The sequence below is a fragment of the Theropithecus gelada genome, chromosome 5, assembly GCF_003255815.1.
Source record: "Theropithecus gelada isolate Dixy chromosome 5, Tgel_1.0, whole genome shotgun sequence".
Taxonomy (NCBI): domain Eukaryota; kingdom Metazoa; phylum Chordata; class Mammalia; order Primates; family Cercopithecidae; genus Theropithecus; species Theropithecus gelada.
Window position 1 is genome coordinate 59,492,593 of NC_037672.1, and position 22,140 is coordinate 59,514,732.

Here is a 22,140-nt window from a genome sequence, read left to right on the forward strand (position 1 = left end):
TGAAATAATGTATATTACCAACAAAGTATGGCATACACTGTTTTGTGCATTCAACCCATAATGTAATAATATACATGCTACTGTTACTATAAACAACAAAGAGAGCCATGCTGAGTAAAAAATATATACGTCTCTGAAGTGAATCATGTATAACAAAGCCTGAGATTCACAACCTCAGAGATTCCTGGGGAACGAAGACCATCTGGCAGGGGTGACTCACCTACTCACAATGGGGAAGTGCACCAATTGGAACGATGGGCAAAATTGCTTAAGCTAATTACAGTTCTCTTTCTCTCTCTCTTTATTTTGGCTGGGTGCATATAGCTTATCTTACTATTGTTAACCGCATTTGATGCAGGTCTACAGTGACTTTATTGTCAACTAACCACCCCTTATACTCACACCTCCGCCTGCGTGCTCCTTCCCATGACAATTCCTGTAAGTCTTCCTTTGTTAATTTCCTGTGTCATAATGTGTATGTGTGTGTACATAGCAATAGGTGGGAGATCATGGACAAGAAGTTAAACGAGAAGAGTTAGTCTTTTCAATGCCACTTCCCCACGTGCAACCCCCAGAGTTGGTTCATTCTTTTTTGAGACAGTCTTGCCCTGTCACCCAGGCTGGAGTGCAGTTGTGCAAACACGGCTCACTGCAGCCTCGACCTCCTGGGCTCAGTTGATCCCGCTGCCTCAGCCTCCCATGCAGCTGGGACCACAGGAGTGAGCCACCACACCCAGCTAACTTTCTGAATTTTTTTGTAGAGACAGGGGTCTTACATTGTTTCCCAGGCTAGGGTCGAACTCCTGGGTTCAAGCAATCCTCCTGCCTAAGACCACAAAAGTGCTGGGATTACAGGCATGAGCCACCATGCCTACCTTCACTGCTGTTTTTTTTTTTGTTTGTCTGTTTTTTAAATTCAAACATGAACCAGACACTGTTTCTTTATATAAAACTGTAAAACTGATTTTTCAAGGATCCCCATATAGACTTTCTTTAAAGAGGCAATGTATTTGTAGTGCCAGGCTCAGTTCATATCCTGGAGTATAAGAAGTCTATTACTCACCTCGAGTAACATCTGTCAGAAACAAAATGTTGTTGGTTGAGCACCCAATGCTGTCTGCAATCTTTCGGTAACTTTCACTCTCCACTTTGCGTCCAATCTTGGTATCAAAGTGACCATCGACAAGCTGAACAAATAGAAGGCAAAAGACTGACAATACAAATACACTTGCAGTGCCCCTCATGCCTTTCTCTGAAACACATGATAATCACAGTTACTTCATTCGTTCAGTATTTACTGAAAATCTACTTAATAGGGAACTTTATGGAGGCTACACAAAGTAAAAATAAAGATTTTATGGCAACAGACATTTGGAAGAAGAAAAGTAGCAGCTTAATATACATAAGGTCATTTTATATTCTACCTGGTTTTCACTAGCATTCATTTTACATCTGAAATAGCTTAAAATAAATATGCCCTACATCCTACCCTTAAAGATGATTTGCACTCCAACTACTTACTGGATTGAATTTTACTCCTGATGAAAGATTCTGAACACTGTCCTTTAATCTTATGATGAAAAAATTTCTCTAACCTGCCTTATGAATAAGCTATTATTTTACTTACAAGAAATTCTCATTTTCTAATTAAAACATTTTGAAATTCTACCCAAGGGCTCATCTATGTCTCTGCCCTCTTGGAAACAATTGGAGTCAAATCTGTAACTTGCTAATTTAAGCAACAGTAATTAAAATAAGTCCATATTTAGGGTCAGTTACTAAGATGTGATTTTTTTATTGTTTTCAGAACTTTTCACAAACTAAAAACAAGCATAGTAAGCACTCAAAGACAAACTGGGTTTGGCCTATGGGAAGCTAAAAATAAATAAATAAATAAAAAGTAATTTTAAGGTTTTTTTTTTTAAGTCAAGATTGATTTTGCATATTTTCTTTTTCTCGCAGTTTGCCTCACTTAGTAACTAGAGAATAAAATTCTTATTAGTGAACTTAGTAGGTACTTTTGTCCTGTCATGATTGTCAGAGAGAGCAGAAAATAAGTTGTATCTGTATTAAGAGAACAGTCACCAAGGATTAAAGGGTTTCATTATTGATTTAATATTTGATTTAAAAATAAGACAGAAAGGGCCGGGCGCGGTGGCTCAAGCCTGTAATCCCAGCACTTTGGGAGGCCAAGACGGGCGGATCACGAGGTCAGGAGATCGAGACCATCCTGGCTAACACGGTGAAACCCCGTCTCTACTAAAAAATACAAAAAACTAGCCGGGCGTGGTGGCGGGCGCCTGTAGTTCCAGCTACTCCGGAGGCTGAGGCAGGAGAATGGCGTAAACCCGGGAGGCGGAGCTTGCAGTGAGCCGAGATCGCGCCACTGCACTCCAGCCTGGGCGATAGAGCGAGACTCCGTCTCAAAAAAATAAATAAATAAAAATAAGACAGAAAGTAGGAAAATCCTAAAATTAGAATATGACAACCTCCAAAGCCAAAGTGTTCTTTGCACATGATAGGTGCTCAATAAATATTTATTTTAAAAACTTTCCTGGCCAAGTTACCTACTGTAAGTAACCTATTGTAAGTGTGGTCTACATTAAAGTTACCTATTATAAGTTAAAATTGCAAGTTCAGTCTATATTCCAGTTACCTATTGTAGGTTAAAATAAGTAAAATTTTTGTTGTTGTTGAGACGGGAGTCTCGCTCTATCGCCCAGGCTGGAGTGCAGTGGCGCGATCTCTGCTCACTGCAAGCCCCGCCTCCCGGGTCACGCCATTCTCCTGCATCAGCCTCCCGAGTAGCTGGGACTACAGGCGCCTGCCATCACGCCAGGCTAATTTTTTTTTTTTTTTTTTTTTTTTGTATTTTTAGTAGAGACGCGGTTTCACCATGTTAGCCAGGATGGTTTCAATCTCCTGAGCTCATGATCCACCCACCTTGGCCTCCCAAAGTGCTGGGATTACAGGCCTGAGCCACAGCGCCTGGCCGGTAAATATTTATTTTTAAAAAGTATCTGGCCAAGTTACCTATTGTAAGTAACCTATTTTAAGTTGTCTGTATTTCAAGTTACCTACTGTAAGTTTGGTCTACATTCAGCTAATCAGCACTTCTTTTTAAAACCCTACATGTAGTCACTTCTTTCATTGATCACCCCATCCTCCAGGGGGCGCAGGGATGATGACACAGAGGGGCTAGCAAGAATTTTCTCATGTACACGAAATGCAACAGGTGACAACCTTAACTTATCACTACATTTAAAAATGTGCCTGGTTCTCCTATAATATGCTGTTTCTTCTTAAACAAAATCTATACTTCTTCAAAGAGCCAGAAACAAATGAGTGCACCTTGTCCTCTGCTGTATTCAAAAAGTCTTTATGTATTTCTCAGCACTGCACAATCCTGTTTTGCATCCTAACTGATTTTATTTTTGAAGATACAGAATAAACTTTATGTAACAACCTTATGTAGAAGAAACTGTAAATACAATATAATTAAAAGTGATTATTTTCTTCTTACCTAACTTTAAACAATCAAAAAAAAAAAAGCATTCTATTAGTTCCAATTAGTTTTTCTTTAACATTATTTCATGCTTTGATAGCATCAAAAAACAAAGTAAACTAGGTAACCTACCTCAAGAATATCTCCCTCCGTAGAGTGCCCAAATAACAGTTTCTGTGCCTCCACACTCCCTGAGGAATAGATGTACACCTTCATTCCGGCCTCTCTCCATTTCCTGACTGCTGGAACTACATCTGCAAAGAACCTACAGGGAAGACCACTAAGTTAAAATACAGGAACACCTCATCTAGCCAGATGAAAACCTGTCGAAACAGATGCCATATGTTTCTCTATTTGTGCCCAAATGGTAACCTGAGAAGCAGCTCCCTGAGACTACAAACTCCTGCAGTTCTAATAAACGTATTGTCCGAGTTCCAGGCTTACAGCAGGTTAGAAGCAACAATCTATGTGGAAAGGAGGATAGTTTTGAACAGACAGCCACTAGTGACAGTAAAAAGGGACTACAGATAAAAGGATGAAATGGGAAAGTGTTTTTTAAATTCCCAAAAAACTCAAAAAAGCAAACAACAGCAATAATATAATTTCGGATGTTCTTCATGACAAAGAAAGGTTAAAGCATGGAAATGCTTTTTTAAAAGGATCTGTACCCAAAATAATCAAAACAAAGTTTGAAGGCTCAAAGCTATAAATTTATGATTAGCTAGAAAATGGAATTACTTTTTTTATTTTGAGACAGGGTCTTGCTCTGTCACCTAGGCTGGAGTGCAGTGGTGTGATCTCAGTTCGTTGCAACCTCCACCTCCTGGGCTCAAGTGATCCTCCCACCTCAGCCTCCCAGGTAGCTGGGACTACAAGCAGGTGCTACCACCCCCAACTATATATATATATATTTTTTTTTTTGAGACGGAGTCTCGCTCTGTCGCCCGGGCTGGAGTGCAGTGGCCGGATGTCAGCTCACTGCAAGCTCCGCCTCCCAGGTTTACGCCATTCTCCTGCCTCAGCATCCCAACTAACTGGGACTACAGGCGCCCGCCACCTCGCCCGGCTAGTTTTTTGTATTTTTTAGTAGAGACGGGGTTTCACCGGGTTAGCCAGGATGGTCTCGATCTCCTGACCTTGTGATTCGCCCGTCTCGGCCTCCCAAAGTGCTGGGATTACAGGCTTGAGCCACCGCGCCCGGCCTATTTTTTTAAATTTGTTGTAGAGATGGTGCTTCGCCACGTCACCCAGGCTGGTCTCAAACTCGTCGACTCAAGTGATCCACCCACTTCAGCCTCCCAAAGTGCTGGGATTACAGGCGTGAGCCACTGCACCTGGCCTGCATTTCTTGAGAACTAAGAAAACAACGTTTTATTATATGGGGAAAAAAATTACGTAACAAATTAGTTGAGACTTGTACCATCTCACACCAGTAAGCCAAAGGTGTCTTTTTCTGACTTCTGACACTGTCTCTTTTACCAATTCCACAGTGTCTTCCATATTCATGGAGGAAATTAACGTCACAGGAGAAAGGTGAAAAGAGAAGCACAAAGAACCTGGGTTGTAGAACCAGTCATCTTTAAAAAATTACCTGGAAAATGTCAGTGGAGTCTTCCGCTTTGTATGTATTAACATGCTTAATATGTTGCACTAATTGAAGGAAAGAGATCAACATATTCAAAACCAGTAGACATATAAGTATGTTACTCTGAGTACTAGTTTGCACTCATGGAGACAGGATTTCTCCTGTCTTCAGCAGTTAGTTGTATAATTAAGGAACCAAGACGAAGAGAAGTAAGGGCTAACTACCGGGTGCACAGTCTCCTGTCTCCACTTTTTTGAGTGCTTTACAAAGTGAACCTGGCTGATATTCCCAGATCACTGGCATATCCTGAAATTCCAGTCTATCCTTTAAAAGGTAGAAGCTCCTTGTAAAGTACATAAAGAAACAACATCTCATTTGATAGAAACACAAAATAAATATACGCAGCTGGAAACAATCTTGGATCTTAGGGTTTACAGCAGGCAGTGGCCCAAAATCCTTAGAGGCAAAGTCTTATTAAGAATTTCACGGCTGGGCATGGTGGCTCACGCCTGTAATCCCAGCACTTTGGGAGGCCGAGGTGGGCGGATCATGAGGTCAGGAGATAGAGACCATACTGGCTAACACGGTGAAACCCTGTCTCTACTAAAAATACAAAAAATTAGCTGGGCGTGGTGGCGGGTGCCTGTAGTCCCAGCTACTCGGGAGACTCAGGCAGGAGAATGGTGTGAACCCGGGAGGCAGAGCTTGCAGCGAGTGGAGATCACTGGGCAACAGAACGAGACTCCATCTCAAAAAAAATAAAAAAATTTCTTAGCAGGCCGGGCACAGTGGCTCATGCCTGTAATCCTAGCACTTTATAGGAGGCCAAAGTGGGTAAGCTGCCCTGAGCTCAGGAGCTTAAGACTAGCCTGGACAACAAGGTAATACCCTGTCTCTACTAAAATACAAAAAATTAGCCAGGTGTGGTGGCCTGTAGTCCCTGCTGTTCGGGAGGCTGAGATACAAAGAATTGCTTGAACCCGGGAGGCGGAGGTTGCAGTGAGCTGAGATTATGTCAATGCACTCCATCCTGAACAACAGAGCAAGACTCTGTCTCCAAAAACAAAAATAGGCTGGGAGAGGTGGCTCATACCTATAATCCTAGCAGTTTTGGAGGCTGAGGCGGGGTGGACCACTTGAGGTCAGGAGTTCAAGACCAGCCTGCCAATATGGTGAAACCTCATCTCTACTAAAAATACAAAAATTAGTATGGTAGCAGGCGCCTGTAATCCCAGCTACTCCAGAGGCTGAGGCAGGAGAATCGCTTGAACCCAGGAGGTGGAAGTTGCAGTGAGCTGAGATTGCACCACTGCACTACAGCCTGGGTGAAGAGCAAGAATCGGTCTCAAAGCAAAAGCAAAAACAAACAAATGAAAAGATTTTCTCAGCAATATGGTATGGACAACATAGCAAGACCACACCTCTACAAAAATGTGGCGGTGCATGCCTGCAGTCCCAGCTAATCAGGAGGCTGAGGCGGGAGGATCACTTGAGGCTACAATGAGCTACGAAGGTACCACTGCACTCCAGTGTGGATCACAGAGCAAGACCCCAGCTCTAAAAAAAAAAATAGGCCAGGTATGGTTGCTCATGTGTGTAACCCCCGTATTTTGGGAGGCCAAGGCAGGCAGATCGCTCAAGCCCAGAAGTTTGAGAACAGCCTGAGCAACATGGTAAAACCCCATCTGTACTAAAAATACAAAAACTAGCCGGGCATAGTGGTACATGCCTAGTCCCAGCTCCTTGTGAGGCTGAGGTGGGAGGATAACCTGAACTGGGGGAGGTCAAGGCTGCAGTGAGCCATGATCATGCCACTGCACTCCAGCCAACAGAGTGGGATCCTGTCTGAATCAATCAAGAATTTCTCAGTAGTATAATACTCCAAAGTCTCCTCAGGCTGGAGTGCTTTTAGGAACTCCATAACCAAGATTCAAAGAATCTGTGAAGTTGCTCAAAAGAGCAAAGAAGAATGTGGTAGTGAGGACATCCTCTGAGTAACCTCAACATGATGGGGAAACAATTTCCTATGTCTCATAGAGCAAAAAGCAGGTAATTCACAGTCCAGGGAAGCAGCCCAACAGAGCTGTCACTCATGTGCTAAGAATCAAATATGACTTAGTTCAAGGAAATCACCATTTTCTAGGAAGCTATTTTAAACGGAGACTTTGACAAGTCTTTCAACCAACCCACAAGACCAGACAGGCAGGTCCGGGTAATCTAGTCAGCTGAAATATTTTAGCCCAGTTTTGAAAAAATGAAACAAAGCTCACTTGTTAGACTTAAGAAGAATGTGGATTTTTATCTATTTTACCAATCATGTGACTTACGCTAGAAAGGGAGGACTAGTGAAAAAACATATTTGGATTTGGGACTGGTGAAATGTTTAGGCTGACTCGAGCACATACTCTGCTTTCATGCGCCCAGCTGTGAATGCCGCCCTCCACATGTGGCCCTGAAGCTGTTTGAGTGCAGTGGTCTTTCGATCCAGGGACATCTGCCAGCACACATTATCTACCACGGCCTGGATCATCTGCTGCAGATCATCCACTCCATTCCCAGATGCTGCAGGGATAGGAACAGCCCCATCCAGGTGGGCGTCCTCTTCAGCCTTTAAGTCAGAAACAACATGATGTTTGTTTTTTGCTTATTCAAAAAAGAGTCATTTAAAACGAGACCCAAAAACCCAGCAGAACAACTTTCTCCATCATTAGCCCTAGTATGGCTGCAAATTGAAATAGCATATACTTTGGAGCTGATACAAATGATTCCTAAAAGAATGTGGATTAATAAATTTGCATTACCTTTCCTTTTGCTAAAAGCTGAAATTTAAACTGAGAGGCATGTTGTTTATGAGAAGAGAGAGCACATAAAGATAGAATTAAGACTTGATTTGTTGATTCACTACTGGGATCAACAAACCAGGACTTTAACTCAATCTGATCATTTTCTCTGCACTATAACTAATTGAGAAAGAAACAAAGAAAATCTCATAAATTAGTTTATGACTGGAATTCAGTGAAAAGAAGCTAGTGAAGTAATGAGGTTGGTTCACATTCAGTCTCCTATGATCTCCCACATCTTGCAAAAATCCTAATAGCCACTTAGAACAATGACCTTGTGACAAAGCAGTCCAATTTCTAAAGATACATATATACATATTTATATACAATAATGGGGGACTATGTATGTATGTTTCAACAAGGTTTTGACAACAAAAAAAGGTAAGGGAGGAAAGTAAAGTAAGTCCTCATTTAACATCATCAAAAGCATCCTCAAAAGGTGCTTGGAAACTGTGACTTCAAGTGACATGACCTTCTCAAATAATGTCATTTCCTTCAACATCATTTTGTTGTAACATTTATGTGGGGAAAAAAATTAGTTTTGTTATAGTTGGTTTAAAATTGAAAATTGAAATTTAAGTGCCATTTCACTTAAAGTCAGTTTCCAAGAACCTAAAAACAACATTAAGTAAGGACTCATTGTATTTCAGATTAACCCTGAGTTATCCAGAAAATTAAACAAACCCAAATATTCCATGCCCAAAGGACATAACTACATTTCGAATCCTAATTCCTAACAGTAAAACACCTACAGAGAGCATTCCACAGTATCCAATATAGAACTAACTAGAAAATAACTGCCAGTGAGTTAGCTCTGCAGACCTTTTAAGATCTTTGCCATTGAAGCAATTTTAACAAGAAAAACAACAGAGCAGGAGTTCCGTAGCACACAATGCGGAAGGAAAAGACAGACTGACGACTGGTGGGAAGAGAGCAGAACAAAGCACAGGAGACCAAAGGAGGTATGAGGGCTGGGTCAGAGTGAGCTGGGGTGAGGAGTCTGGAAAAGGAGTGTGGGTGTGAGGACCCAGGAGCACTGGAGAGGGGGCAGCAGGGGCCTGCAGTGAGGAAAGGAGGAGTGCAAAATGATGAAGTACTGTCATGGAGAATGACGTAGCTTGGATGTGTGTCCCTGCCCAAATTGCACATTGAAATGTAATCCTCAATGTTGGAGGTGAGGCCTAGTGGGAGGTGACTAGATCACGGGGATAGACTTCTCATGAATGGTTTATTTAGCACCATCCCCCTTGATGCTGTCCTCGCAATAATGAGTTCAGGCTGTTTTAAAGTGTGTAGCACCTCCCCTCCCCACTCTCTTGCTCCTAACTTTCACCATGTGAGACGCCTGCTCCTGCTTTGCCTTCCATCATGACTAGAAGCTTCCTGAGGTCTCCCCAGAAGCAGATGCCACTATGTTTCCTGTATAGCCTGTAGACCTGTGAGCCAATTAAACCTCTTTTCTTAAAAATTACCCACTCTCAGGTATTTCTTTACAGCAATGTAAGAATAGACTAATATAGAGATGTTAATAAAAAATGTAGAGACTGCTCAAAACCTTTTGCATTCTACCCAGGAAGGACTTTTTTTTTTTTTTTTTTTTTTTTTGAGACGGAGTCTTGCTCTGTAGCCCAGGCTAGAGTACAGTGGCGCCATCTCAGCTCACTACAACCTTCGCCTCCCACGTTCAAGCAATTCTCCTGCCTCAGCCTCCCAAGGAGCCAGGACTACAGGTGCCTGCCACCACATCCAGCTAATTTTTTTATTTTTAGTAGAGGAAGGGTTTCACCATTTTGGCCAGGCTGGTCTCAATCTCCTGACCTCAAGTGATCCACCCACCTCAGTCTCCCAAAGTGCTGAGATTACAGGTGTGAGCCACCATGCCCAGCCTAGAGTTGCCTATTTCTAGAGCTATTTAAATTGCCTAAAAATGCCATATATTTGCAAACTTAAGCCCTTTCTGAGTGGGCTGGGGGTGGTAAGCTCATGCCTGTAATCCCAGCACTTTGGGAGGCCGAGGAGGGTGGATCACTTGAAATCAGGAGTTCTAGACCAGCCTGTCCAATGCGGTGAAACCCAATCCCCACTAAAAATACAAAAAATTAGCTGGGCATGGTGGCAGGCGCCTGTAGTCCCAGCTACTCGGGAGGCTGAGGGAGGAGAATCGCTTGAACCCAGGAAGCAGAGGTTGCAGTGAGCTAAGATCGCACCACCACACTCCGGCCTGTTCGACAAAGCGAGACATCATCTCAAAAAAAAAAAAAAAGAAAAGAAAGAAAGAAAGAAAAAAAACAAAGAGCAACTCCAGAAACAACAAACGGACATGATCCAGCCTTTAATTATGTACTGTGAATTCCTAAGCAGGCAACTCACTAAGTCACTGCAACTTCCATCCCTTATCAAACCAGGGCACTTATTTTACAAAATGCTCATAGCATGTTCTAAATCTCCAGGTACTCTCATTTCTAAGACACTTGGGAATGTAAGCCAGAAATGTTCCAACCTGTTTCCTCAAAAGACTGACATCCTGCTGGCACTCCTCTTCTTCCCAATGTGTCTGCAGATACTCTTTAACATTTTCTTCGATGTAAGGAAATAAAATGTCCTGGATAAAAGAGTAAAAGAAAATACAAGAGTTAGCTTGTATCAGTTCTGCAAGATCCAGTTCTTCCACAATCTTACCTTACATAACTGTAACAAATAAATCAATGGAACTCTTTATAAAAATTGCTGCTGTGAATATAAGAGCAAGAAAGAGAGACAGAGGCCAAGAAACAAATAAACTAGACCAAGAGTTGGCAAACTACAACCTGCAGACCAAATCAAGTCCACTGCCTATTTTTGTAAATGAAGTTTTATTGGAACACAGCCACACTCGTTTATTTAAATAATGTCTGTGGCTACTTTTACATCACAATGGCAGAATTCAGTATTTGCAACCAAGACCATAGGGCCTGCAAAGCGTAAAATCTTCACTGTCTTGTCCTTTACAGAAAAAGTCTCCCAACTATGGAACTAGATGGCTAGACCAAAGGTCCTTGAGTACATGGATCAAGTGTGTCTTGCTCACAGCTATATCCCCAATGCATACCACGTTATTGTACATATCACTCAAATAATCTGCTGAAAAGAATGGCACCCATGCATGACAAGTATTTAAAAACAAACAAACAAACAAACTTGATCACCATGACTCTTTCTTGGTAACCAGACTACCTTTGGAGTATCCTATAAGAAAGTGACATGCAGCTGGACGTGGTGCCTCACGTCTGTAATCCTAGCACTTTGGGAGGCCGAGGTGGGCGGATCACCTGAGGTCAGGAGTTCAAGACCAGTCTGGCCAACATGCTGAAACCCTGTCTCTACTAAAAATACAAAAATTAGCCAGATGTGGTGGCGGGCACCTGTAATCTCAGGTACTCGGGAGGCTGAGGCAGGAGAATTACTTGAACCTGGGAGGCGAAGGTTGCAGTGAGCCGAGATCCCACCATTATACTCCAGCCTGGGGGACAGAACGAGACTCCGTCTCAAAAAAAAAAAAAAAGATACACGAAACAATTCAGTAATAAATAACCTGTCAGTAATCCATGCATTAGGAATTTCTTTCCCAGTCAGGCTTCTACCTCTTCTTTTTACTAGCTGTGTTCAAATAACTTATGCTCCTGAGCCACAGTTTTCTCATTTGCTACACAGGAATAATATGAGGCAAAGTCACTGGAGGACTGGACTTTCTAATGGAAGGCACCTGATATCTTACCACTTAATATGTTCTTTTTTTTGAGATGGAGACTTGCTTTGTTGCCCAGGCTGGAGCGCAGTGGTGAGATCTCAGCTCACTGCAGATCTTGGCTCACTGCAACCTCCTTCCGCCTCCCGGGTTTAAGAGATTCTCCTGCCTCAGCCTCCCAAGTAGCTGGGGTTACGGCAACTGCCACCACACCTGGCTAATTTTTGTATTTTTAGTAGACATAGGGATTCACCATGTTGGCCAGGCTGGTCTTGAACTCCTGACCTCAAATGATCCACTGGCCTCAGCCTCCTAAAGTGCTGGGATTATAGGCGTGAGTCACTGTGCCTGGCAATATATTCTTAACATATTCTCCAGCACACACAGTTAAACTGAGCAAGGATCACCCAAATTTCATGATAAATAATAGCAGAGAAGTTCCCAGAAGATAAATCACAAGCAGAACCAACTTATTAATTCAACTTTCCTGAGGACCTACAGAGAGCAGGACACTGGAGTTATGAACCATAGCCAATCTTCTCAGAGAACTCAAGGAAATAAAAGGTGCAAGGTTTCAAACAATACTGAACATTTGGGAACAGCTTTAGAAGTTGGAGATTACTTTAGAGTTCCTTCCTGGGCGGGCGCGGTGGCTCAAGCCTGTAATCCCAGCACTTTGGGAGGCCGAGACCGGCGGATCACGAGGTCAGGAGATCGAGACCATCCTGGCTAACATGTTGAAACCCTGTCTCTACTAAAAAAAATACAAAAAAACTAGCCAGGCGACGTGGCGGGCGCCTGTAGTCCCAGCTACTCCGGAGGCTGAGGCAGGAGAATGGCGTAGGCCCGGGAGGCGGAGCTAGCAGTGAGCTGAGATCCGGCCACTGCACTCCAGCCTGGGTCACAGAGCCAGACTCTGTCTCAAAAAAAAAAAAGAGTTCCTTCCTGATCATCCAATATGCCCCTCCCCTCATCTATAAAATGCGCCACTGTACTGAGTCATCACACAAAGCTAGAATTTAGTATAACATCTGGACTATAAATATTATTTGCTGCCGGGCATGGTGGCTCATGCCTGTAATCCCAGCACTTTGGGAGGCCAAGGCAGGAAGACCACTTGAATCCAGGAGTTCAAAACCAGCCTGACCCTGTCTCCACAAAAATTAAAGAGCTAGCTGGGCTGGCGATGCACACCTGTAGTCCCAGCTACTTGGAGGGGCTGAGACAGGAGAATTACTTGACCCAGGAGGTTGAGGCTACAGTGAGCTGTGATTGCACCACTGCACTCCAGCCTGGGTGACAGAGCGAGACTGCTACTCAAAAAAAAAAAAAAAAAAATTATTTGCAGTCAACATGTTAGCAGACTGTACTATTTTAGTGCAAAAGGGTTACTGCATAAATGTATGTACATGGAATAATCAACTAAATTATGAAAATTTTATCCAATCTTTAAACATACTTATTGAGAATATCTGTTAAGACAAATACAATGTCTTCAAGTTACTTATAAAATAGCCTGGCATGTGCTATCATACATTATAAGAATTTTTTTTTTTTGAGACAGAGTCTTGATCTGTCACCCAGGCTGGAATGCAGTGGTGACAATCACAGCTCACTGCTGTCTAGAACTCCTGGACTCAAGAGATCCTCCCACCTCAGCCTCCTGAGTAGCCAGGATTACAGGTGTGCATCACCATGCCTTGCCAATTTTTAAAAAATTTTTTTGTAAAGACAAGATCTCGCTATGTTGCTCAGGCTGGTCTTGACTCCTGAGTTTAAGCAATCATCCCGTCTCAGCCTCCCAAAGTGCTAGGATTACAGGCATAAACCACCGTACTCATTGATGATAAATGTTTTATCTTCATTATAATCCACTTACAGATAATTTCAGAACACTATAGTATGACAAATATGCTACAATAAACTCAGGATTCTACAAATAAACGTGGGAATATTTTCAGTACACCAGGCACTTAAGGAGTTACCGTGATTTAGCAGTACATACAACAAAAGCCTATAGAACTAGAGTTATTTGCCTTGTAGGGGAATATGATTAAATTCCACTAGATGTTACAGGGGACACTGTGCAAGCAGCAATTTATATTACTCTACACAGCTCAGTGATAGCTTACTGAAAGAGCCAAGAAATTTTGAAGATCTAATTACATTAGTTGCCTTGGCCGGGCGCAGTGGCTCACGCCTGTAATCCCAGCACTTTGGGAGGCCGAGGCGGGAGGATCACGAGGTCAGGAGATCGAGACCACCCTGGCTAACACGGTGAAACCCCGTCTCTACTAAAAATACAAAAAATTAGCCGGGTGTGGTGGCGGGCGCCTGTAGTCCCAGCTACTCGGGAGGCTGAGGCAGGAGAATGGCGTGAACCCAGGAGGCGGAGCTTGCAGTGAGCCGAGATTGCGCCTCTGCACTCCAGCCTGGGCGACAGAGCAAAACTCCGTCCCCCCTCCCCCCCCAAAAAAAATACATTAGTTGCCTTGTAAATGTTTAGAAGTTCAAATATGGATATGCTTTTTTTTTTTTTTTTTGAGACGGAGTCTCCCTCCGTAGCCCTGGCTGGAGTGCAGTGGCGCCATCTCGGCTCAGTGCAAGCTCCGTCTCCCGGGTTCACGCCATTCTCCTGCCTCAGCCTCCCAAGTAGCTGGGACTACAGGCACCCACCACCACGCCCGGCTAATTTTTTGTATTTTTAGTAGAGACGGGGTTTCAGAGTGTTAGCCAGGATGGTCTCGATCTCCTGACCTCGTGATCCGTCTGCCTCCGCCTCCCAAAGTGCTGGGATTACAGGCGTGAGCCACCGCGCCCGGCCTACGGATATGCTTTATGGTCACGTGGTTGTTTTAATGAAAAGGTCATAGAATTAGTAAAAATCAAACTGTTGTTACAATATTTACTTATCTCCTTTGAATAAAACAGGTAATAAAAGGTACCTCCTAAAAATTGTGCTGAGAGGCCAGGCCAACATAGTGAAATCCCGTCTCTACTAAAAATACAAAAATTAGTCGGGGCGTGGTGGTGCGCGCCTATAGTCACAGCTCCTCAGGAGGCTGAGGCAAGAGAAACGCTTGAACCCGGGAGGCGGAGGTTGTAGTGAGCTGAGATTGTGCCACTGCACTGCAGCCTGGGTGACAGAGTGAGACTCCCTCTCAAAAAAAAAAAAAAGAAAGAAAGAAAGAAAAGAATAGTGCTGAGAATACAGCTACATAAACAAACTACTTTAAAAGCTTTCCAGCAGGGCGCGGTGGCTCACGCCTGTAATCCCAACACTTTGGGAGGGATCACGAGGTCACGAGATTGAGACCATCCTGGCTAACACTGTGAAACCCCGTCTCTACTAAAAATACAACAAATTAGCCGGGTGTGGTGGCGGGCGCGGTGGCGGGGCCTGTAGTCCGAGCTACTCGGGAGGCTGAGGCAGGAGAATGGCGTGAACCCGGGAGACGGACCTTGCAGTGAGCTGAGATCGCAACACTGCACTCCAGTCTGGGCGACACAGAGAGACTCCGTCTCCCAGAAAAAAAAAAAAGCTTTCCAAGGCTGGACGCGGTGGCACCAGCCTGTAATCCCAGCTACTTGGGAGACTGAGGCAGGAGAATCACTTGAACCCGGAAGCAGAAGTTGTAGCGGGCCCAGATTACACCACTGTACTCCAGTCTGTGACACGGGCAGACTGTCTCAAAAAATAATAAAAATAATAAATAATAAAAGCCCTCCAAGGGAACTATACAACGCAAATGATTTATAGTGCTTGAGAACTTAATATTCTTTAGAAAACAAATTAAACAACACAAAGGCAATATTGGTGGGCTATTTTTTTGGTTTTTTTGAGACGGAGTCTGGCTCTGTCGCCCAGACTGGAGTTCAGTGGCGCGATCTCGGCTCACTGCAAGCTCTGCCTCCCGGGTTCACGCCATTCTCCTGCCTCAGCCTCCCGAGTAGCTGGGACTACAGACACCTGCCACCACACCCGGCTAATTTTGTATATTTTTAGTGGAGACGGGGTTTTACTGTGTTGACCAGGATGGTCTCGATCTCCTGACCTCGTGATCCGTCTGCCTCCACCTCCCAAAGTGCTGGGATTACAGGCGTGAGCCACCACACCTGGCCCCCATTGGTGGGCTATTATTTCTTTTTTTTTTTTTGGAGTGCAGTGGCATGATCTTGGCTCACTGCAACTTCCGCCTCCTGGGCTCAGGTGATCCTCCCACCTCAGCCTCCTGAGTAGTCGGGACTACAGGTATGAGCCACCACACCCAGCTAATTTTTTAAATTTTTACTAGAGATGGGGTTTCGCCACGTTGGCCAGGCTCATCTCAAGCTCCTGGACTCAGGCAATCATCCTACTGCAGCCTCCCAAAGTGCTGGCATTACAGGCATGAGCCACCATGCCCAGCCCCACATAAATTTATTTTGCTTTTTATTCTCTAACATTAATAGAGACATAGGCCCGGGCTCGGTGGCTCCACCTGTAATCCCAGCACTGTGGGAGGCCAAGGCCAGCGATCACTCGAGGTCACGAGTTTGAGATCAGCCTGGCCAACATGGTGAAACCCCGTCTCTACTAAAAACAAAAACTTAGCCAGGTGTGGTGGCTGGCGCCTGTAATCCCAGACACGAGAATTGCTTGAACCCAGGAGGCAGAGGTCGCAGTAAGCCAAGATCACGCCACTGCATGCCAGCCTGGGCAATAGAGCAGGACTCTGTCTCAACAACAACAAACAAAATTAAGTGGCTTGATGGTTCCTAAATATAAATCACATCATACAAACAATTAATAAAACAGGTTACAAACAGTATGTAAAGCATAATCTTATTTAGGGGGATATTTAACACACTGAACAAAATATAAGAGAACATGAAAAATGTTTACAAAGGTTCTCTCTGGGTTATGACATTAAAAGAAACTTTTTTGCATATCTCTTTTCTACAATAAAAATGTACAACCTTAATAGTGCAAAAAGTTAGCAAAATTAAATGTTAAAAAAAAAATCAGAGATTGCCGACAGTGCTTTTCTTTTTCCTCTTTTTTTTCTGAGACAGTCTTGCTCTGTCAGCCAGGGTGGAATACAGTGGTGCGATCTCAGTTCACTGCAACCTCCACCTCCTGGGTTCAAACAATTCTGCCTTGGCCTCCTGAGTAGCTGGGATTACAGGTGTGTGCCACCACGCCCAGCTGATTTTTGTATTTTTAGTAGAGACGGGGTTTCTCCATGTTGGCCAGCTGGTCTTGAATTCCTGACCTCTGAGATCCCCCCATTTTGGCCTCCCAAAGTGCTGGGATTACAGGAGCCACCACCAAGCTGGCCTGCTGACAGTGTTTTAAACAAAATCACCCCCTACAAAGAAAAATAATTAAAGGCTGTCTCCAGAGAATAAAATTACGGGAAATTACATGCAACGGACAAGAAGAGCCAGTTATCTGAGGCAGTATGACTGAGGAATTTAGCAAAATCCAAATTCCAATCACAGTGACTAGACTGTGACTTCAACAGAACAGAGCTTATCAGCACAGGTAGTGAATCAGCTATACTATGATCAATCTGAAGAACCACATTTGTGCTGAGCCACTTTTCTTCCCTGGCTCAAATACACTTACTTTGATGATCTTGCCACCTAGCATCTTTCTCTATTAAAGTTAGCCTTCCCATGTGGTCTTCCCACAGATGTTTACTGTCAGATGTCTGTGATAATAATATTAGGAGAATGTAATATATTAGGTTTTTTTGGTTTTTTAAATTTACTGTTTTTTTTCTTCTTCTTCTTTTTGTAGAGACAGAGTCTCACTACATTGCCCAGGCGGGTCTTGAACTCCTGGGCTTAAGTGATCCTCCCATCTCAACCTCTCAAAGTGCTGGGAGTAAATAACTGTCACAAGATCTGATGGTTTTATTTTATTTTATTTATTTTTTGAGATGGGAGTCTCACTCTGTTACCCAGGCTGGAGTGCAGTAGCGCAATCTCGCCTCACTGCAAGCTCCGCCTCCCGGGTTCACGCCATTCTCCTGCCTCAGCCTCTGGAGTAGCTGGGACTACAGGTGCCCGCCACCACATCCAGCTAATTGTTTGTATTTTTAGTAGAGACAGGGTTTCACCATGTTAGCCAGGATGGTCTTGATCTCCTGACCTCATGATCCACCCGCCTCGGCCTCTCAAAGTGCTGGGATTACAGGCGTGAGCCACCGCGCTCGGCAATCTGATGGTTTTATAAAGGAGAGCTCCCCTGAACATGCCCTCTTGCCTGCCACCATGTAAAACGTCCCTTTGCTCTTTGTCTTCCACTGTGATCATGAGGCCTCCCCAGCCATGTGGAACTGTGAGTTCATTACACCTCTTTCCTTTATCAACTACCCAGTCTCAGGTATGTTATTTATTAGCAGCATGAGAACAGACTAATACACCAAGCTTTGTTTAAATACTTCTAACAATGAAAATTGCTACTTCTTGGAGTGGTCCGTGCTATCTGCCAGATAGTTTCAGCAGTTGTGGTATTAGAATTGCTCCTCAAATAGGCTTCCCGAAGACCATAGTAGGAGCTATCAAGAAGTTTCTGTGTTCTGGCTGCCACATGGTCTCAGGAATTAAAATCCTACTGTCCTCATCTTCATGGGGGTAAACAGGGCTGGACCCACACAAGGGATGTAAGTTGAAAACTGAAACCTTAGGAATGAACATCAGATTTCACATGTGCATTCAAAATGAATCAATCAATGTTGTGCTGATAAGACAAAAGATAATCCCATTAAGGAGATTAAATTATAATTAACAAAAGATATGCTGTTATCTAATTAAGTGCAATGAATCACACTGAACAAGGGATGGTTATCAGTACAGAAGGGCTAGTAATTGGAGTAAGGTTTTAAGCAGCAGCACAAAAGAGACAGAATATCTCCATTATCTCCAATGAGTTCCAGAGAGGGAAACTGACTGGCCCAGAGTCCTAGTCCTTAACAGTGGAGTGGAAAGGAAGGCATTCACATTCATCTCCTTGAATCTGCCTAACATCCTTGCTAGGTAAGCCCTTTTTCATAGATGAAGAAACTGAGGTTCAAAGACGTTTCACTGCGGGTGCAGAGTAAAGCCAGGACTCAAACCCGGGCCTATCAAACCCCAACACCTGAAGCCATCCAGCTCTCACGGGTGAATGACTTCAAGGAACACTACTCACTAGGATCATCTAACTCCCTGGATCTTGACAGCATATTCTTTATGGAAATTTCTAATATAGCTTTGATTCCCCAAAGAGGTTTCATACTAAGAAAATGAGAGATTATGGTTCACCCAGCAGTTCTGTAACATTTCCTATAAAGTATCAGCAATAATAATTCAAGAAGTTATAGTAATGGGAGTAATTGCCAACATTTACTGAGCACTTAGTATGACAAGCACTTCTCTTTTCTACCTATAATCACTCCTTTGTGATCTTATCTAATTCCATGACTTTAAATACCATTTATACTAATGATCCCCAAATTCTTACCTTTGGCTTGGACCTTTTCCAAATGCCTACCCAATATCCCCACTTGGATGTCTATTAAGTATCTCAAACTAAACACGTCTGAAACCACACTCTTGATTCCATCCCTTAATCCTCCTTCTCCCCCTACATATCCACATCACAGTAAATGACAGAGCCATCCTTCTAGATGCTCAGGCCAAAAACCTTAGAGTCATCTTTGACTCCTCTTTCTCTCAAACTCCACATCCAACCAATCCATCAGCAAATTCCATCAGTTCTACCTTCAAAATATATTCAAATCCAATCACTTCTCACCACTGCCACCACGAAGCATTCAAAATTTACTCAACTTACTGATAATGCATGGCCTGAATAATGTCATTTTAATCTTCATAATAACCCTATGAAATAGGAGGTCCTACTTCCTCCATTTTTCAAAGGCACATAAAGTTTAAGTACAAATTAACAAACTGGGATTACAGTTTATCAATCAGGTCTTTCTTTTTGAGTTTGTAGAGTCAGATCCCTGGAATCTACCCCCTATCAGATCAGGGGGTGAAGATCTTTACCCCCATCAAAGGGATCTAATTAGCTTCCTGAACTTACAACGACTTGGACCCATACGAGACCAGCCCAGGGAGTTATCGAGTCTCTTGGAGTCCAAGTATACACAAGCTTAACTGTCAAACACTGTTCTGATAGTGAGCTCCAAAGTCCCACCCAAGGTCTCAATGCTGAAATTACCATTAGTTTCCAAACCGCACGCCTTAGTTTCTCTTTACTCAGTAAAGGGGTATCAGGTCCACACTTTTTAGACTTAAGAAAATGAACTTGTTAGAAGGTCACATCATGAATCACTGGAAAGAAAATCAAGCTAAGAAATGAACCCCTCATGCACATACGTAGAAGGCAAACAACCCCCTTCTGTCCTAAACATGTTCTGTCTTCGAAAAGAAACCCATTTTCCTGAAATGGTGTCACCTAGGAAAGGTCCAGAGAGGAGCCAGGAAGGCCTCTGAGGATAAAGCTACCAAGTTGCCACACAACTCTTTAGTGAGCTGATGGGAAAATGGTGCAATAGGATTAGGGCGGGTTGGTTTCCATTCCTCTTCTGACCTGCACCTCCACCAAAACCAATTTTGAAAATCAAATGAGTTGATAAATGTAAAATTCAAAGTTTCATATAGAAATAACCTTTTATTGTAAAAAAGAATACTTTTTTTCTTTAGTGGAGTGGTAACACAGGGTAAGCTGTAAGGATAGAAAATGTTAAGACCCATCAGACAAAGAAGCAAGCACTTTTCAGGGCTAAACACAGGGTATCATTTTAAGTCTGTATGAGCAAGATAAAATCCAGCCTATGTATTTAAAATATAGGGGTTGGCCGGGCGCGGTGGCTCAAACCTGTAATCCCAGCACTTTGGGAGGCCGAGGCGGGTGGATCACGAGGTCAGGAGATCGAGACCATCCTGGCTAACATGGTGAAACCCCGTCTCTACTAAAAATACAAAAAACTAGCCGGGCGTGGTGGCGGGCGCCTGTAGTCCCAGCTACTCGGAGGCTGAGGCAGGAGAATGGCGTAAAACCCGGGAGGCGGAGCTTGCAGTGAGTTGAGATCCGGCCACTGCACTCCAGCCTGGGTGACACAGCGAGACTCCGTCTCAAAAAAAAAAAAAAAAAAATATAGGGGTTATAGCTTAAAATTGGTGCCCCGTTTAAAAATTGTTATTTATTTTTTTGATCATGCCACTGCATTCCAGCTCTGTCACCTAGGCTGGAGTGCAGTGGCACAATCATGGCTCACCACAGTCTACCTCCTGGGCTCAAGTGATCCTCCCACCTCAGCCTCCTGAGTAGCTGGGATTATAGGTGCACACCACCATGTCCAGCCAATTTTTTATTCTTTGTAGAGATGGGGTCTCCCTATGTTGCCCAGGCTGGTCTTGAACTGCTGGACTGAAGTAATCTCCTTGCCTCGGCCTTTCAAAGTGCTGGGATTACAGGTGTGAGCCACCATGTCCAACCCCTTTTACTCAATCAGTCTGACTATATATCTTTCAAAGATCTCTATGACTTTACTATGTACCTAGGGAAAAAAACAGAAGGAATATTCACCAAACTCTTAATGGTCACCTCTGGGTGGTAGGAGCATATCAGGGCTTTCACTCTCTATATCATACTCTTCTTTATCTGCAATTTTATAATCAAGGTGAACTAATTTTCTAGGAAGAATATTTGGGGAGGGTAGGAAAACCTTTCCTCTAGTCTTACATTAACAGATGCAAGTTTCTATAGAATAACATATTTCACTTTTTATCTTAATTTTGTTAATAAAATTTTATCTTTTATGACATTTAATTTCCATTATCAGCTGGTTTCATCCTCTAAAACTTGTAGGTTTTGGAAATGTTGAGTCAATGAATTCCAGTGCCACTCTAGAAACACTTTCAGTTAAATCGTCCAAATACAATAAAGTATCACCTTGAGGAAATCTGAATAGCAAGCATTGTAGAGTGTGGAAGAAACTGAATCCCAGTCCCTCCCACACCCATTCCAGAATGCATATCACCATCACCCAGCATGTACGGCATGCCTGATATGTAAGCACTGTGTGAGGCTCTGGTCCTTGCCCTTGAGGAGCGTTCCATATAGCCTGGAAAAGAGGACACACATGCAACATCACAAGTCAGCTACTGGCTCCAGTAGCAAATACTATACATGGTACTGGCAATGAGTGCAGAGGACGTGCTTAAATAGGTCCTTTACAAGCAGAGGTAGCTCTTACTTCCATATTCCCACAGCTTAGCACAATAAGTAATTTTTTTTTTAAGTAAATGAGTGCATGAGCCCCACACTTGGGGAGGAAAAGGTATGACATTCCAAGTTGGAAGAATGGTGGCAGCAAGAAAGGGCATGATTGGAATGTGCATGTTCAGCTATGTAAAGTGTAAAGGAAGAGAGGGATAGAAAGTTGGAAAACCCAATTTGTTGAGCTCTTATCTCACAGCCAATGGG

At 43.3% G+C, this 22,140-nt stretch overlaps 1 protein-coding gene across 2 annotated transcripts in view; it reads right to left on the reverse strand.

The window, feature by feature from the left end:
- Nucleotides 1-22,140, reverse strand: part of ENOPH1 (enolase-phosphatase 1) — a 35,984-nt gene that overhangs the window by 5,941 nt on the left and 7,903 nt on the right. For both annotated transcript variants that reach the window (XM_025385194.1, XM_025385193.1), the window contains exons 2-5: nt 10,431-10,532; nt 7,496-7,698; nt 3,638-3,770; nt 1,064-1,187 (exon numbers count right to left, since the gene is read on the reverse strand). In XM_025385194.1, the coding sequence (XP_025240979.1) occupies nt 1,064-1,187; nt 3,638-3,770; nt 7,496-7,620 (382 nt within the window). In that variant the 5' untranslated portion in view covers nt 7,621-7,698; nt 10,431-10,532. The remainder of the gene's footprint in view (nt 1-1,063; nt 1,188-3,637; nt 3,771-7,495; nt 7,699-10,430; nt 10,533-22,140) is intronic.